The 17,594-nt window shown below is 42.6% G+C and overlaps 1 protein-coding gene across 26 annotated transcripts in view; it reads left to right on the forward strand.

The window, feature by feature from the left end:
• LOC113018655 (adhesion G protein-coupled receptor L3) overlaps nucleotides 1-17,594 on the forward strand; it is a 265,269-nt gene that overhangs the window by 128,051 nt on the left and 119,624 nt on the right. For all 26 annotated transcript variants that reach the window (XM_026161934.1, XM_026161936.1, XM_026161935.1 and 23 more), the window contains exon 5: nucleotides 11,160-11,269. In XM_026161934.1, the coding sequence (XP_026017719.1) occupies nucleotides 11,160-11,269 (110 nt within the window). The remainder of the gene's footprint in view (nucleotides 1-11,159; nucleotides 11,270-17,594) is intronic.

Raw genomic sequence — 17,594 nt, forward strand, 5'->3', positions numbered from 1 at the left:
TGTGCTCCAAAAAAGACCACTTGCTGTATCCCTGCCTTGAAAAGCGAAGATAAGCTGCACATGTGAATGCATACATATACATAAAAAAAGAGGAAAAAAAGAACACTTACGACAGAGAGGACTCGCCGCACGAGCTGTGTTGTCTCCAGAAGAGTGTGTCACTGATGTGTGAAGGAGTGCAACTGAACTCTTAACACTCGTCTAAATTAACCATCTTACACGGCCGAGCTTTTATTGTATAATTTAAGCAATATACTTGCAGCATAGTGTCGATCTGCACGCTCTCCTTATGAAACCAGCTTCATGGGATTGTTCTTTCACTTGTTTTTTTTTTTTTTGGCTAATGTTGAATTTGGAAGCGTCGAACTCCCTCAGCACTCTCCAGCATGAGCCAAATTTATACTTTAATGGAATTTCGGTGTGCGCAGCCAGATGGATGTTGACAGCATGTGCAGAATCACGGACTGACCTTTCAGGTGGAGAGAGAAATTGCATCATCTAATACCTTTTGTGGCACATAAATAGATGGATTAATTTGAAGCAGGCTAGCCGAATGAGTTTGAGCCGTCCACAGCATGACGCCGGGCGCTTCAAAACACCAAGAAGAGAAGTTTGATTTGCAGTTCTCGCAAAGGAAATTTGGTGTTGTTCTAATTTTTTTATTCCATGATGACGTTTTTATCACCTGCCTTTGTTTCCCCATTTCACATCCAGAGACACAGTGCGTTTTTTTTTTTTACTTTTGTGTACTCCACATTCTGAATTCACAAGTTCAATGCTGGGGCTTACTTTTATGAGCTACACTTTTTCTTTTTTCAAACTGTCTACCTGCAGTAGCAGAGTGACTTGGAAGCTGTTAGGGTGAACTAAAGGTGAAATAAACCTCTACCGAGGAGCTCAAAGGTTTGTCTTCCTCTCAAGCATCAAGTTACTTAGACGCAGCAGTATTCCAGCTCTTTTAGATTTAGTCACACTCACTGGTGCTGCAAAATGCAGCAAATAACAGCAGAAATCCCCCAAGGGCTTGTCTTCTTTGACCACATCCTGTGCAACAGTTCAAACTGCTTGCTATTAATCAGTTAAATTTCAAAGCACAGCAAGTTGTGCTGAGTAACTAAACCTCTCTCACGAAACTAGTGAGTCCACGTTTGGTAGGAGTGCAAGTGCAACCCGTGCATTTACCAAATGCCTACTGCAGCAGATCAGTCTTTCAGCAGTCATGAAACCGCTGGTGGTTTAGAGCGAAATCAGAACAGCGGCGTGAACCGCAGTAAATAAATTCCTCCCGATCATCGTGGCGAGAAAGGCTTTCCTTGAGGTGGTAACCTTTGTTTGGCCAGACCTTGGCTCGGCGATGATGTCTGACAAACAGAAGTCTGTGTGGCCGAGCGTCTGTTTCTCTCCAGAAGGGTGAAGAGAAACTATTAGGACTCCTCATGAGCACTTGTGGGCAGTGGAGAGATATCATTTGAATCGGCCACGGTTTTGTAGGTGTAGCTGCTTTGCTGCAGTCATTCTGCACTTATGTATGGCGGCTGTACGCTAGCAACTTATAGTCATAATGAATGCCGCCGTTAGCATGTGTCATTGCCCTGCAGGCTGTTTGTGTATAGTTGAATGCAGAGTGTTGGATAACAAGCTTTCTCCACAAAGGAGGAACTCTAAAGTGCAAATGAGCACAGAAACAATGTGGCAGGGTTTGGGGTTTAGCGACTGGAAAAAGAACCAAAACGGGGAAATGCTATAACCGATGTTTAGACTGAAACATCTCTGACTGAGGTGACCCTTAAAATCATGTTTAAAGTGCACATGTTCATCGAGCTGAGCTTGTGCTTCAGGTTCTCTACGCAAAGGACGTCACACGTGAATCTATATGTCGCCCCGTCCGTAAACTCAGTGTAGACTTGAATCTTTAAAATACTGCAGTCTGTGTTGTGGTTAATCATGTTTCCACATCCAGTCAGAGTGCCCCAGCGCCGCTGTGTTTTTCTCAGCTTGTCGTTGCGTCGGAATGAACTGTGGCTTATCTTCCAAATACAATATTAGAGAGGGAGGAAACTGTGTGATGTAAAATCTTATGAAAGCTACTAATCTGTGTGAATGGTTAAGAGGGATTATGCTTGTCAGGAGGGGGGGGAAGGAGAATGAGATGCTGTTTTTTTTCTTTCAGAAATAGCATTGAATTTATGTAAGCAGTGGAAGGAGTTCATGAGAGATGATCATTCCTGACCTTTGTTTGACTGCTCTTAATGAAAGTCTTATTCCGTACTTAACGCAGCCCAATAAAGGCCGTTCACAGAGCTCATGCACGCAGACGCGCCATCTTCCCCGCACTGTGGACTCACTCAGCACTTTCTTTATTTCTACTCAGCTCCACTGAGTTAATCCTGTAAAAAAAGAAAAGAAAAAAAAGAATATGGCTGATGTTTTGTTGTGTGCAAACGGTCTGACAAATGATTTTCTTCCATTTCGTGGCGTGCTGCAGATGCCACCCATCGTGCAGGAAGTGCTTCGGTGTGTTAGCGCTCCTCGCAGTCATCGATTATCCATTGAATATTAAGGACGGGTGCACTAGCATGAAGATGTTTGCACGTTTCTGCGAGCTTAAGCACTCAAGAACATTGAGCTCCTTCGGCAATGCACTCCAAATCCTTCGCACCCACGCTCGGCCATTGTATTTACGTTTTATGCACTGCATTCATTCCCAATCTGCCTCTTTTTGCTTTTTAATCTGTGTTGAGTGGCTCTCTCTCTATTGATGTTATGGAAAAAGACAAGAAAAACGATGGAATTTGTTGTCTCCATTCAGCGCTGCTTTACAGATGGGGTAAAGCATGGGGTTATGTGTTTGCATATGAGTGAGGAAGTCTCTTCATAGGTTCTGTGTCTCTGGAGGCAAAGGACAAGAGTTTTGGTTTCCGTTTGTTTCCCCTGCAGACTGGCAGACCGGACTAACTCTGATACAGTAACCACAGAAACGTGGCACACAATGAGGTGAATTATGTTTTCAATCTTTCAGTTTAAGTAGATGTAATATATGTTGCTTTAAAATGAGCCTGAATCCTTCTTCCTCAAATCAACAACTTTGTTAGAAAATGTTAACTTTACAGCTTAAGTACATATATTAATATAGTCTAATGTGTGCCTGTGAATGGATAAAATAAACATTCACAAACACAAAGTTTTCTGTTATGACCTATGTAGCTGAGTGAGGCTGCATCACTGGTTATTATTTATGAACAGATTTTGTACTCATACAGTATTTCCCTTGCATATCAATTATGTTGGTGGGCTGCCCAGGTAAGTTATGCGGTCTGTTTACTATCTAGCAAGCCCCACACTCTTATTTTGAAAGTTAAGCAGTTAGCGCTGGCGCTCCCTGTCTCTTCCATTTTGCTGTTGTGAGTCTTATCCCTCGGTTTCCACCGTCTTAGTCTGTAGGAGTCTGAGTCCATCCATTTTTTTGTTGTTGTTATTTATCGCCTCAAAGTATATTTTGCATGATTTAGTCATGTATTTAGAAAAACGTGGGTGTGCCTCCTGGCTGAGCTGGGTGTGGGCGTGCAGCAGCTACAGCTTTGGATTATTTTTGGAGGATTCTTTAGTTTACCTTTCAGGACGTCAGGTGCTGGGTTGAGGTGATTCGCTGGGAATGTGTGCTGTCAACCAATCATGTTTGAGCAGGCTGAAGTGAAGCATGGAGGTAGGAAGTAAAAGTAAACGCAGGGAACAGTTTTGATGAAATCCAATCTCAAAATCATCTCTTACTGTCTGATCACTGCTCATCTTTTTATTAGCTCTGTTGAATGTCAGTTCAAGAGTGAACTCTGACCTACACACAGGCGCACGAGTCCTGGCCTGGACATCTGCTGGTTTCACTGGAAGCCCAGGAACACTGTCCCAGAGGGTAAACCAAATAACAGAGAGTCCATTCTCATAGCCTGAAGAGAAATCTAGAGCAAATAAATAAGTAAAATAATCAAATACTGTATTTCCTCCTAGCTTCTAAGTCCACACTCCTATAATAAAGTCGTCAAGTTGCTAGAAACATGTCAATCATGTTAAGTGATGTATGGGCTGCCAGTAACAGGTATGATGTGGTTATGATTATAGAAGATTGGCTGCCAGGAAACAATCCTTTCCAATTTATCATCAAGGCTGACGAAATATAGAAGCTAATAAAAAAAAATTTTCTTTCCCCGTAAGTTTTTCACCTTTAATTCAGATACTGTACTGTGCTATTCTTGCTGGATATTAAAGTTGACCCATTATGATTCTATTATGAACCCAACCATAGTTTGAAATAATGAGATAAGCATACGTGCAAAGCATTTAATATCCAACAGCTTTTTCCTCCTTTTGGAGAACAGTGTGATGACCAAAATCGAGTTGGGGGCCGTTCATTTATATGCTCATCTGTTCAGATCTTCTCTTTTTGAGAGGCGGCCAATCAGAAGAAACTTTGTTTCAGAGTGAGGATGAACATAATTCTGGACCACACATGGTCCAGCGTGGTGTATATATAAGAATTAGCTTCAGCTGTGAATCGTGCAAAGCTACTGTAGTGCAGCCCAGGACTGAAATATAGAGCTGGAAATGAGCGTAAAAGTCCGGTTTAAGAGTTATACCTCAGAGCTTACAGGAGGAGTTAATGAATTAGTTCAATTTGGCTGATTTCTGTTACACTAGCTGTAGTTAATGTGTCTGATAATCCCCAGCTCGTGGCTGAAGTAACTCCAAATTGCGTCAAAAACACATTATTCTATAGCAGCGTTACAGAAAACTTCAAGCTTATGCTCCCTAACAAGCCTCTCTGTGTGAACAGGAGCTTTTCCACCAGGGCTTTAACTGATAATTCCTCGTTCTGTAAAGGAGCTCCACTAATCAACACTGAATTGCTAACTTGTAAGACTTCTTGGTTTTACTCAGGAGCCAAATGCACAAGGCGTTCAAGGCCATCGCTTCACTTCCTCTTATCATGTTTTCTGAGATTTTTTTCTTTCTTTTTCTGGGTGTTTTAAAGGTTGTGAGTTCCTTTTGTGTTTGTGTGTGTGCTGCACCAGGAGACAGGCTGAATGGGAAAAGATGGATGTTGCTGCATGCAACTGGGAAAGATAATGAATGAAGTCGATCGTGGGTGGCGAAGACCATCACTAAAGCGTAATGGGTCCCAACAGAGGGACGGGGATATTGACCCGTCCGTCACTTTTTTTTCTTCTTTCACTTCCGTCCTTTCCTTCCTCACAAATATAAACCCTCACAAATGTGCACACAGCACACAAAGGGGCACAGGAAACAAACAGCATGCACTTATTTTCGGCATACACGCCGAAAATAAGTGCATGAACGCCAGCTGAAACGTCTCCATTCATATTTGACTTACTTCAGGCGAAATTCTTTCATGTGGATTCTGGATTACAAATGGAAAATGGCTCAGAGCAATTTGGCATGCTGGAAGGAAATGCAGCAAAGCATTTTTCCCCCTCCCCCCGCTGAACCTTTAAAAACTGGCAAACCTTTCTCTTCTTCCACTCGGGTTGGTATTTCCCTCCTGATATAAATCAATTGAGTTCTGAAAGGAGAACAGTGGTGCACACCAGTTCTCTTTTATTACTCTCCAACGTGTACGGATCTGTCTGTCTTTGACAGCGGCCGCACCGTCCCCGTCTGTTTCGCATGTCTCCGTCCTCTTTTCTTTTATCGATTCGTTTGTTCACCCATTCGTCCATCCGCCCATTGATCCATTGATACAGTATTTGACCTGCGTCGGTGGTCAGCGGGCCAAAGGGGACTCGACCCACTTACTGTCGTCACAGGCAGCAGCCGGATCAGCCCGGCGATTATAGTGATTACGGTTTGTGCTTACATAGGGTTCTGCTGCTTTGTGCCACATCTCCCCTCGTCAGCTGGCAGCCTGAGTTCTAATCTGCCAGTTATAACAAACAGCAGACGTGGGAACAGGAGGAAAAAGCTATAAGGGAGGGGAAATCGGGAATGTGGATAGAAATGCGGTAGTTGGAGACCAAATAGCAAAATGTTTCTTATGGTCTTTTTGAGATCATATCTCATACATGATTGCATCCAGATGCAGTCCTTGTCATTTGGTGTCATTAAAGCCCTTTTCAGGCACGCCGTATGTAACGTTGCTGCCTTCATCAGTCTGTCGATGGCGGCATTTTGTCATTCAAACGTTGAAACACTTTAACTTTAATGGTCCTCATGACATCGTTCACACGCTCTCCCGTTACATTCACGGAACAAGCCAAGGTGCTTCCACATCGCTGTGTACCCTGTGGGAAGTTGGACAGCACATCAAATGACACACGGCGTGTTCTGGTTGGAGATTTCTTAAATCGGCAGCTGTGTTTTCATAGTTGTCTTGACAGTCAGAGATACAGTTATGTGAATGCATCCGCTCACGCTCTGGTTAACTTATTTCACAATTGTTGAAGTGGAGCTTATAGACGCAGCTCACACATCTGAAGTAAAAACAGCGTTCGCATCCGTGCCATCCAGTGACTCAAAAATGGATGAATTTTGATAAAACGTTGTAGGGGTGTAGAGTCGGGTCATGTTAGCCGTCTGTTAAAATTGGCTTCAAGGTCTCCAAGGTCAACTTAATGATTTATTGGTTGCAAATTGACAAGTGTGCTGTGTATTGTCAACATGTAGAAAGATTTAAAATATCATGTCACATGATCTGTCACCTCTCCTTCAAGGTCAAAGGTCATGTGACATGTGACGGATTGAGCTGAGGGCAGGTTTTCAGCCTGACAGTAATATTGGCATGGGATACTTTTTGGCTATAGCCGATTCATTTTATTATGAAGTCACAGTAACAGGTTATAACCATTTAAATACATAACAGTTTGAATAAGTGAACAAAGGTTTGTTTGGGTTTTTGAGAAATGACATGACAATGAAATGAATGCTACACATGAGCTATATCAACAAAAAATATTATACTCGGAATTATGTCAAGTGTTTTAAAATAGGGTTTAAACGTACAAATAAAAGCCTGCAGTTTCCGTTTGTTGTTACGGGACTGCAATCTTTTTTTAGCGGGCTTTTAGGGTTTTAGTCACTCCTAAGAAAAACTTCCAGAAACAGCTTGAAGCAACAAGCTAACGTCAGCTCCTGTTGTTTTTTTTTCAAGAACTGACTGGATTGACTCCAGTAATCTGATCTGTCACCAGAGTGCCATTGGCTTGGACATGTAGCCAGCACATTAAGATACTGCCAGGTTAATGGAAAGGACTGCATCGCTGTAAGGGGCTTATGTGCCCATTGAACCTACACACAAATCCGTTTGCGTCTCATTGCCTCTGAAACCTTCCAAGGCGATACCTACAGCAGCTCGTGCCACCTGCTGTTTACTTCCCTCAGTGAGCTGTGCTGTGTGTAAGCAACATACCCCTATACATATTTAAATTCATCCCTCATACTGACTCTATTACCCCTCCCCACTGCTAGTTCAAGGATCAAACCAGTGCCAATTGTCTGACGCAATCCCGATTAACACCCATAATTGGTGTTGTGAAGTCTTTGTGGTGTCCGTAGCTTCTCCCTCCATCTCCCTCTATCTATACATTTAATTGTAATTATTTTTCAGTGTCTGGGTGACTTCAGGACACTATAGGAACACTGATTAGGAGGCATTTGTGTGTGTAGGTTAAAACATGGACTGATAAGAGGGATTTGGGTCAAGATGGATGATAAGGCTGGGATTAAGTTTGCAATAATATTAAATACATGGTAAATACACGTTATTCCCTCAAGAGTAAGTTATTATAAACCACTGTATGATTAAATTTTTGGATTTGATCATAGCTTAAATTCTCAGTGAGCGTCGGTAAACCTAAAAGACGGTATCAGCTCGGTACTTCAGTACTCTGCACAACAACAGCTACTGTGCAATATAGTTAGGAAAAATGTGTGTATGTGTTGCAATATCCACTCTCCAGTCCAGCTTCTAGCTAGTTGCATCTCTGCCGACCATTTCCTTTGCAGTTCTTTCTGACATATCATCTTTGAACCTGCTGATTACAAATCCTCCGGTCTCTAAGTAGAATAAATCAGAAAGTATGGCAAAGAAAAAGGGTATAGAGATGAGCCCTGATAATTGTTCCCCACTTTCATAGGCTTGACCTCTTATTGTTCGACTGGCGCTTACTGCCTGCAGTTTAAGTCCTCATGGTGCTGACGGTCAGATGAGGCGAGCGGCAGAAGATGAGGCGGATGTTGGAAGGAGGTGGGAGCTGGTCACGTAACACATAAAGCTCACACGAGTCGAGAGTCGGCAGACCATATCTCATTACTTGGCTGGCTCGAAATGAGATGGGGCCCCTTTTTTGCTTGTCCGTCACTGGTGCGATTGATTAGTCAGCAGCCAATCAATGTTAATTAAGGTGTAGAGAATCCTTTAATTGTGGTGTATGAATCATTGTGTCAGACCCTGCCTTGACCTTCACAAGACTTGCGCTGTGAACGGCCTTGGTGGGGCATAAATACCTTTTATATATGGCAATATAATGGCGGTCTGTAAACGAGTATAGATCTGACGAATGGCAATCCTGTATACACTGGAGCTTGGAGCAGGGGGGCCTCACTAAGATCACATATGCAACCCGGTGCTTTGAACAGAAGCCTGTCCCACCTTCGTATCCTCTCATTTTTCTTCACTTTTTAAATAGATGCAGAGCTGGAAAAGATCGATACCTGTCAAAAGATTTAAGAGTTAATGTTGTGAGATAAGTGTTGCTATTATCTGTGGCGAGAGGCTCTCCGTGCATATGGAGTGGGGCTTTGATTGATGACTGCCAAAAACAAAATGGCACATGAGACTACCACAGGCACCGTAATTGTGTTTTTTAATGAAGACCTACATTTTATGTGGGAGCTGATTTCGCACTCGGTCGATTGTGTCTACTCCGTCCTCTCTACCGCCGCTGCCACCATCCATCATGCAGTCATAACAATGTTACCTGTATGTGGTTGAAGCCTGGTCGTAAGTCCGTGACTTCCCACTCTAATCCTTCACAGAAAGATGAATTTGCCCCTGACTGTGTCACCTGAACCTAAATTAAAGTGAACTTTATGATCGTTATTCATTTACAACATGTCTCTCAAGCGCTGGCTGTATACAAAACGTGGATGTGGCCACTGTGGCATCACACAGTTCTTTGTGAAATCTAGTTTTTAGGCCCCGGTTTTATCAATTTAGTCATTTTTGCTTTCGTTGTGGCCAGAAGAGGCCATAGTGAGACAAAATGTTAGTGTTTTCAGCTAATGGTAGCAAGTTTTGTCATCATAGCACATTGGCAGTGTTGGGGAGTAACGGAATACATGTAGCGGCGTTACGTATTTAAAATATAGAATATGAGTAACTTTATTCCGTTACAGTTACTTTTCAAAGAGGTGGTATTCAGAATACAGTTACTTTGTTGAAATTAAGGGTGTAATCCGGTGGTCTTTTCCTGTTTCATATGTTAGGCTATGCCCTCTCTATTTTTGGTAATTCCACGCCGGTGGAAACCCAAACACCTGTTTTATATACGCGCCGAATAGTTTTCTATATGAGATCGCTGCAAAAAGTGCAGCCTTACCTAATGTCCACCCTACTGTTACTCATTTTATAATAAAATTTAAAAATCTAGTTGGTGTTGGTATGGTGAGTATCCTTCAGTAATAGTAATAAATCACACAGCAATAGTACATTCATGTAGTTGTAAAAAGCATGATAATATATTAAGTAATCCAAAGTATTCAGAATATGTTACTCTCATTGAGTAACGTTACAAAATACATTTTGGGGCATGTAATCTGTAATCTGTCGTGGAATACATTTAAAATGTATAAAAGTAACCTTCTCAACACTGCACATTGGTGTGTATGTGCAAATATCCATACTACAGATATAAATACTAAAATTTCGCTTGTGAAATGACCAGTTAGCAAGTCATGTTATTTGTTGGATATTTGAATGAAAAATTCCCCAGACCATCATCACGACAAATACAATTTAGAGGTTCAGTTCATGAGTGAAATCAGCTCATTGCCTAGCAGACAGCCACCAGCTGTTATGCTGCTAGCTGCCTGTGGCAATTTCAAGAGCTTCCAATGTCAGAGCTATCTTCTCTCTCTTCTACTTTATTTAGGGCAGCATATCTAAACAAGTCTCTTGTCAGTATTGTTATCCACTAGTCGTTGCTCATATGTGTTGTATGAGATATTGCATATATTATATTAGCTGTGAAAAACACCATATATGCAGTCTATGAGGTGCATTGGTAGCACAATCCTATCACAGGAAGAAGGTTCCTGGTTCAGATCTAAATGCTGCGTTTCTCTGTGGCGACTTGTATCTTCTCCCGGTGCCTGTGTAGGTTTCCTCTGTGTACTCCAGCTTCCTCCCACAGTCCACAGACATGCATAATAGGCTAATGGGTGATTCTAAAATTAGCTGTGGATGAGAGGTAGATGAAGTCCTTGATGAAGTGTAAAGAATAAAACACCGTAGGAATCTATGTTAAAATGTAGCTTGGGGTCTAAAGTACGGCTAGAAACATATAAATGCAACAAGAAAAATACATCAACTCTGAAATTTGCATTAATTTAGAAACACTAACAGCTAATAGCGATCAAACAGTTGAACTATTTTGTGTCTGGATCGACTTGAATCACTGAAAATTCTGTTTTTAGAAACGGCAGTTGAACCATAGGAGTTATAGATAAATATAAATAAATAGATAAACGTGTGAATTCATTTCCTGATTGATTAGGCCGCCCTTATTTGCTTCCATTCATATTTCCAGTTTGTAACAGACTTTGTGTTAGTGTAGTCTCTAGGTTTAGTGACATCGTGATGGCATATTTTGTCAGTCTTCCTCCGAGAAATCCAAAAATAGAAATAAATTAATTAAAATAAATGTATCCCCGTGAATTCGAGGCATAAAAGTAGATGAGTTGAGTTCATAAACAGTGGAGCTTTGTGATCGTCTTAATCTCTTCTACGGAATAAAGTGCTTTAAAGTTCATTAACCACACACTAAATGTCTGACTAATGTGCCACTGTATATTGTGGCCATTCACAAGGACGTGATTATCTAATGCTTTACTTATTTATTTATTTTAACAGAATGACTTTTCTTTGCTTTCAGATGTAACAACAGGACCCAGTGTGCTGTTGTGGCAGGACCAGACGTATTTCCTGACCCGTGCCCGGGAACCTACAAATACCTGGAAGTCCAGTATGAATGTGTGCCCTACAGTATGTATCCCCCAGCTCTCCTAATGTTCTTGCCCATTCTCGTTTCCTCTTAACAACAGCGCCTCATCAGAAATGGTCGGAAATACTAAATATCTCAGATGTGTCATCCAGTCTAGTGGAAAAGATTAGGACCCTGCAGTGAGTGCGAAGACGCGCGATGGTTTCTGTTATCCGAAAACATAACACCCTGCACGAGCGCAGGAAATGTGAATGACAGTGTTGCTTACCTGTGAAAAATAATACAGTTTATCAGTTTAGAGGAACGCTACCTGCTGATGCAGCGCTGTTGTTTATCAAGCCGTCTCTTTGTTATAACTGACAGGTGATTAACGCTTCCTGCGTCGTATTAATTCCATGTGGCATCAGTTAGATCAACAGTGTTACAGTTTACACTTATTTTACTCCGAGTGGCGTTTTTGGAGCCGTGCAATTTATAAAAATAGAAGCGAGCAAATCATTTTTGAACTTTTAATCCGTTTTTCGTCAACCTGTTAGTGCTGCTGCTGTTCCAAAACGGAGTAAGGCATATATCCCATAATGCATTCAGGCTTTCTCTTGTTTTTTTAAATGGCGCTTGTCACAACCTTCCCATCAGCTCCCTCGGTTCAAAGCGCATTAATATCTTTGAGGAATCACGTCTGATGATGTCAAGTCTCTATTTCCATCACAGCAAGAAAGGCCGTTTCGACTTTCATCAAAAAGAAAAGTACTCATTCTCAGTTCAGTTCAGCTCAGTGGACGCCGGCTAATGTTCAGACTAGTGAGGCATCTCTGAAGGGGGTAAATAAAAATGATTTAATTAGTGCAGCAGGTGAAAAACACTGTGAGGCTGCAACATAACCTAAGTGAAAGCATTTGGACAGGGAATGGAAGGATCAGCATGGGGTGACAGGATGAGCGTGCTGAGAGGATATCCAGGCGAGGCTAAAGGAAGTGGCATGGACATTGCCATATGACCTTTGCTATTGTCTTTTTAATGAACTTTGAAGTGGAACACCAAAGTCACAATAATTACGCCTGCCAAAAATCCTGATGCTCAAAAAAGGGGGAAATATTTAGTCATGGGCATTTAGCTGTGTAGTCTACAGCGGCTGCATTGAAGTGAGTTGTAGTAATTCAAATCAAAGCCATCTTTTAACATTTGATGTCCTTACATGGTTCCCTCAGTAGTGGGCCTGACAGTAGCTTTCATGTTGTGAAGTGAAAGCCCTTTTTGTCTGTGATCCAGAGCTAGCAAATGGTCTTTTTATTCCTCGCTGTAATATGCACATTATGCTATTTCAGTCACCCAGTGCCACTGTCTTTCCTAGGTGTCATTGTCTTGGGATACTAACAAGGATAAAGCCACTGCAATGAACAGTAGCCCACTTTCAGTCACTTTTTGCGTCTGTCACACTTGCATCTACTCAAGTTTTCAACCTTTTGAACTCAAGCATTTCACTAGTTTACCATTTTGACCATGAGGCAGCTAGATTCTTGAAATATGCGCAAGATCATGAGAAAGGCTTTAGCGGAGGCGGGCACTTTTACCAAGGGGCTACATCAGAAACTGGGACTGTTGTGGAGCGCCGCACGGAAAGCAGTTTAAAACTCAAGTTTTGAAAAGTGCTGTACAAATCAACTTTATTATAATTATTATAATTATTATAATTATTATTAGTGTGATTACCAATGAGATAATAAAGAGGGAAAATTATTTTCAGCAGAACTGAGTTTAACTTACTGGTGTGGCCCTCCACAACAGTCCTAGTTTCTCACCCCTGCTTTAAGGTATGGGCTTTAGGCCGGTTGGGTTATTACCGGTCAGTAAGATCTCAGCTATGTGTGTTTAATTTTGGGTAATTCTTAAAACACACAGTAACTGCCAGCAAATGAGTTTAATTCTAACATTTTAAACACAAAGACAGCACAAGTCCTCGAGGGCTACAATAACTACATTGCTTAATAGCTACACTGGTTTATTGCAAGAAACTTGTGGCTTTTTTCCCTCTTTAGTTAATAATCAAGCTGCAAGTTGGAGACAGTGACCGATGATTCACTGGCCTGATTCTTTGAAATTAGCCTGCAGCACACAGTCCTAGATGGGTCATCCAGTGTCACTTGCAAGGAAGACTTACCACATGTGTGAGAAACCATTTTATACTTGCTGACACGTAAAAAGATATTATTTTATCATTTGGTCCTCAAGATTTTACCTGTAGAAATTGCACGCGCACACTTTTGCACAGTGTAAGAACATTTCTGTGCACATATCAGTGAACGAGGCTCGTTCTTCGAAACCTTAACTGGGAGTGTGGACATTATTTTTTCTTATCATAGAGAAACAATACGATTGGTTGATTCTTGCTCTCTTTGACTACTCAGATGGACATGGCAATTTTTTTCCTCATGATTATGTCGGTTGCTTAATTTACATTGTTGCTACTCCAGTCCACCGAGTGTAGGTTGGAGTCATTTTTTCTTTCTTTTCTCCAACACATAGGCATTGTTTTCAGCCGGACCTTATCCCAGTGGTGCAATGTAATTGACCTCCAGTTCGATGGGAAATGAAATTATTTTTGCCCTTTCCACATGCTTGAACAGCATGGAAAAAACATAAGGACTTCCACCCCCATCCCATCCTCTTACAATTACTTCCAATTTATTCTATTGGTGTCAGATTTCTAAAATAATAGACACACGCATTATGGCTCCATATATTATGCTGTAAAAAAGCTGCTGCCTAATGCAGAAGCTGGGTTTTCCTGTCCTGTCTGGATCCCTGTAACACATGCAATTGTCCCCTAAGGTGATGGAAAATTCTGCAATACCCTCAGGACCCAGTGGCATTTTCATTCAGCGATCTCTTTAATGTTTTCTCTTACTCGATAAGTCTGACTTAAACAGTAAAAAAAAAGAAACCATAACTCATAACTTGACTGCATTCCCATAATGCTGTAAAACAGTTTCTGCAGCTTAATTGCTTTAATACCCAGGACTCCTATTAGGGTTCCACGAGGGAGAAATACCGAGGCACCTTGTGTGGTTTAACTATGGATCGCTCCCAGATATGGCCATAAGATCGAGAAATCTGCTGGCAATGCATAAACATGGCAGCAGTCATGTAGCAGTTTATTTGTATATTGAGTGTGGAAGCAAAGTGTAATCACAAGCGGTCACTGGAGACGCATTTGAAACGGATTCGGTGGCGGGATATGAATGAATTCATCTGTGACGGCCCGGTAAACTCTCTTCACACCTCCCAGATGAATCAATCAGAACCTTTTGGCTGGACTGAATCACACTGAAAGTGCTTCCTTCACATTTGTGTGTCATGCTTACGTGTTTGATTATGGCTACGTGTCTTGCGAAAATAAGTCTCAATGGGGAGGATGAAGGAAAAAAAGCACAATAGATTTAAGTGGTTTGTGTGTTAATTGGAAATGAGGTATGGATAGAGACATGGCAGCTCAATTGTGGATCGGCTTTTAACACAAGTCTCCTTACAGAGTTCCTGAGACTGACTGAAGGATTTGAGTGTTTAATAAGAGGAGCAGCCACCCATGACTCCAACTCTTCTTTCTCTGTATTCCACTGACAAGCTCTCCCTCTCAATCCTAATACTCTTTTTTTTTTTTTTTTTACCCTCACTTTCTCTAACATTTCGTCCTTTAAGTCCTCTCGCTGGCCTCCCCCACCCCTCCCACTCTATCTCCCTTTATTTGCCACCTCTGTTCCCTCACTCCAGAGTCTCATCTGCCCCTTCTCTTCTCCCCGACCACCTTCGCTGACAGCTTTTATCTGTTTTCTGCTTGAGGAGCTTCTTTTTCTTTCTTTTTCCTTTTAGGACAAATTACCGCCGTCCTCTCCACATCTCTATAAGCCGGCGAGATTGTGCGATTGGATCCGCTGTCAATAACAGCGGAGGGCTGTGCCAAATCGATGGACACATGTTGCAGATACAATATTGATTTTATTAATTTGCGATTCGACCCGCTCCATCAGTTGTAATGGAAGAAATGTTAGAACAATTACCGTTGTGGGTGCCAGTGTTTGCCCGTGCTGGCGCTGTGGCACGCGCGGCGCGATCCGTCATGTTTTCATTTGAGCTGCTGTCTGGATAATTATTCGATATGAGTTGCGAGTTTCTTGGATGAGGAAATGCCACCGCGTTGAACAATGAGGGTGGGAAAGCAGCGCCGACATAAAGGTGAAACAATAAAAAAGGAATTTATACATTTTGCATTTGAAACATTAAGCTCTTACTAAATAAAGCTTAATAGCATGCGCTTGTATTTACCTCAGGAATTCATCAGAGTCCTGTGAACATGACTAATTTTTAATCTGCCCGACGACTCTTTCTTTTTGCAACACAGCAGATTGCACACGCCCCTCTGTGCAGTTCACATATTAGCAAGGCCGACTTCGGGCACAAGTGACACGCTGACCCTTTATGATGACTCATAAACACGAGCGCGCTCTTATGGCTGACATCTGTCTCCGCCCCGCCCTCTCACCTTGACTTTCCGCAGCCAAGCGGAGAGATGCAAGCGTATTCTCATCGTGCCTTATTACAGCCTTCTTTCCTCGCTCGCTCCGTCTTTCTCTCGGTGTAACTTCCACTTTAACAACTCCTCCCGAAGGCCGAGCTCATGAGAGGTCAACACAACTGCGTCTCCCTCCTACACACCCACCGCTCCTTCCTCGGCTGTAATGAAGCGCTTAGATCTCCTCAGCAGGCCCGTCATCTTCCCCGTCATCTTCCCCATCTTGTCGCACAAGATTCCGACCTGTGTTGCAGTGCTCTGCCGTTGACAGCCTGTGGTTGTCTTCCTTGTCCTCCTCCCCTCACGTCGACCGCAATCTTTTGGTAATTACATGTATCTTTCTGTGCACTTTCGATGATCCAGGCAGGCGATCATGTCCCTTACCCTCCCACCACCTGCCCCCCACACACACAAACACAAAAAAGATGAAGTAGTGGATATAAGGGAAATGTATTTGCGCTGTTCACTTTGCAAAACTTACACTTCACTGTGCTCGGCAGACGAGCTGAAACGGAAAGGCAGAAGACAAGAAGAGAGTGGAAGAACAAAGGAGGAAAAACCTGCTGGCAGTCTGTTGCTATACATAAGCCACTGGTTCCCCCCACTGTTTGCAGCTAATAAGGACAGTGTAAAATCCTGCCTTTCACAGTGGGATCCAGCTCAGCCCTGTCAGATACGGCTCACTCTTTGGAAGCTAAGCCAGGACATACGATCATGGAATCGATTGCCTCGTTTGATTGGGGCCGCAGTAATCCCGGAGCTCACGCCTCGTAAAGTTGCGGTGTAATTTCTCATATTTATTTATCCATTCGCTTTTTGTTTTTTTCTCGTTTCAAACTTGCCTAATTGGTTTTTAATTCTTTTCGCCAGTGATAACAACACACCTAACAGGTTCTGGGGGCCCGTAATTGAATAATGGTGTAGATTGTTTTGGCAGGTTTTACCCAGCACCTGCTACCAGTCTCTATCCTTCACTGTTGGCAGGTTAAACTGTGAAATCGATGCTGTACACATGGCTCTCGCTTACACTGCAGCCTGGTTATAATGCGTGCGATTTGCAGAGTCTGTAACGCAGCGGTTACACCTAAAGTAAACACCACCTGTGTGACCAGGAGTCTGCGTCTCAACAGGGTGCGCGGCTCGCTGCTGTGAACTCATGTAAGGATTTTGGATCATTAATAACAGAAATGGTGATGTCGAGGCACAAATCTGATTTGATTTAGTTGCTCGCGCTCGGCGTTCCTACACTGTCAGCGCTCTCCCTTACGAGCACCCAGTCAGCTCTCTTTCCCTCGGATAATCTCGCAGCAACATTTAAGCTTCTTGAAGAGTAGATCGCCCCATTAGATGCTATCTGTAAATCTACTTAGCAGATTGTACGGAAGTTCAGTGGCGTTTCGCCCTTGAGCTCTCTAGTCCACGTTCATAAGGTCCTGCGTGGGAGTCAGTACTGTGACAGCAGATACATCACCAAACCACACCCTCTTCACTCCCAGCTGAAATGCCAGCGAGCATTAGACTGCTTGTTCAGACACCTTCTTTTTTTAATCTTACCACCTGGGCGAACAGCTCCACTTCCTCCCATGTGTGAAGGGGCCCTGTAATGTCATCTCATCACTCAGAGATGGCTGACCACTCCCCAGCCCACGCGGTATGCTTTGACGACTGTGACTTCCTGCCACATATCTCACACTCCAGATTCACACTGGTGCAGTGGCCTGAATTCGCACTGATTGGTCAGAAACTTCTTGCTATTTTTTTGGGGGGGGGGGGGCCCTTTATCGAATCCATCCAATTAG

The sequence above is a fragment of the Astatotilapia calliptera genome, chromosome 3 (genome assembly GCF_900246225.1).
Source record: "Astatotilapia calliptera chromosome 3, fAstCal1.2, whole genome shotgun sequence".
Classification (NCBI taxonomy): Eukaryota; Metazoa; Chordata; class Actinopteri; order Cichliformes; family Cichlidae; genus Astatotilapia; species Astatotilapia calliptera.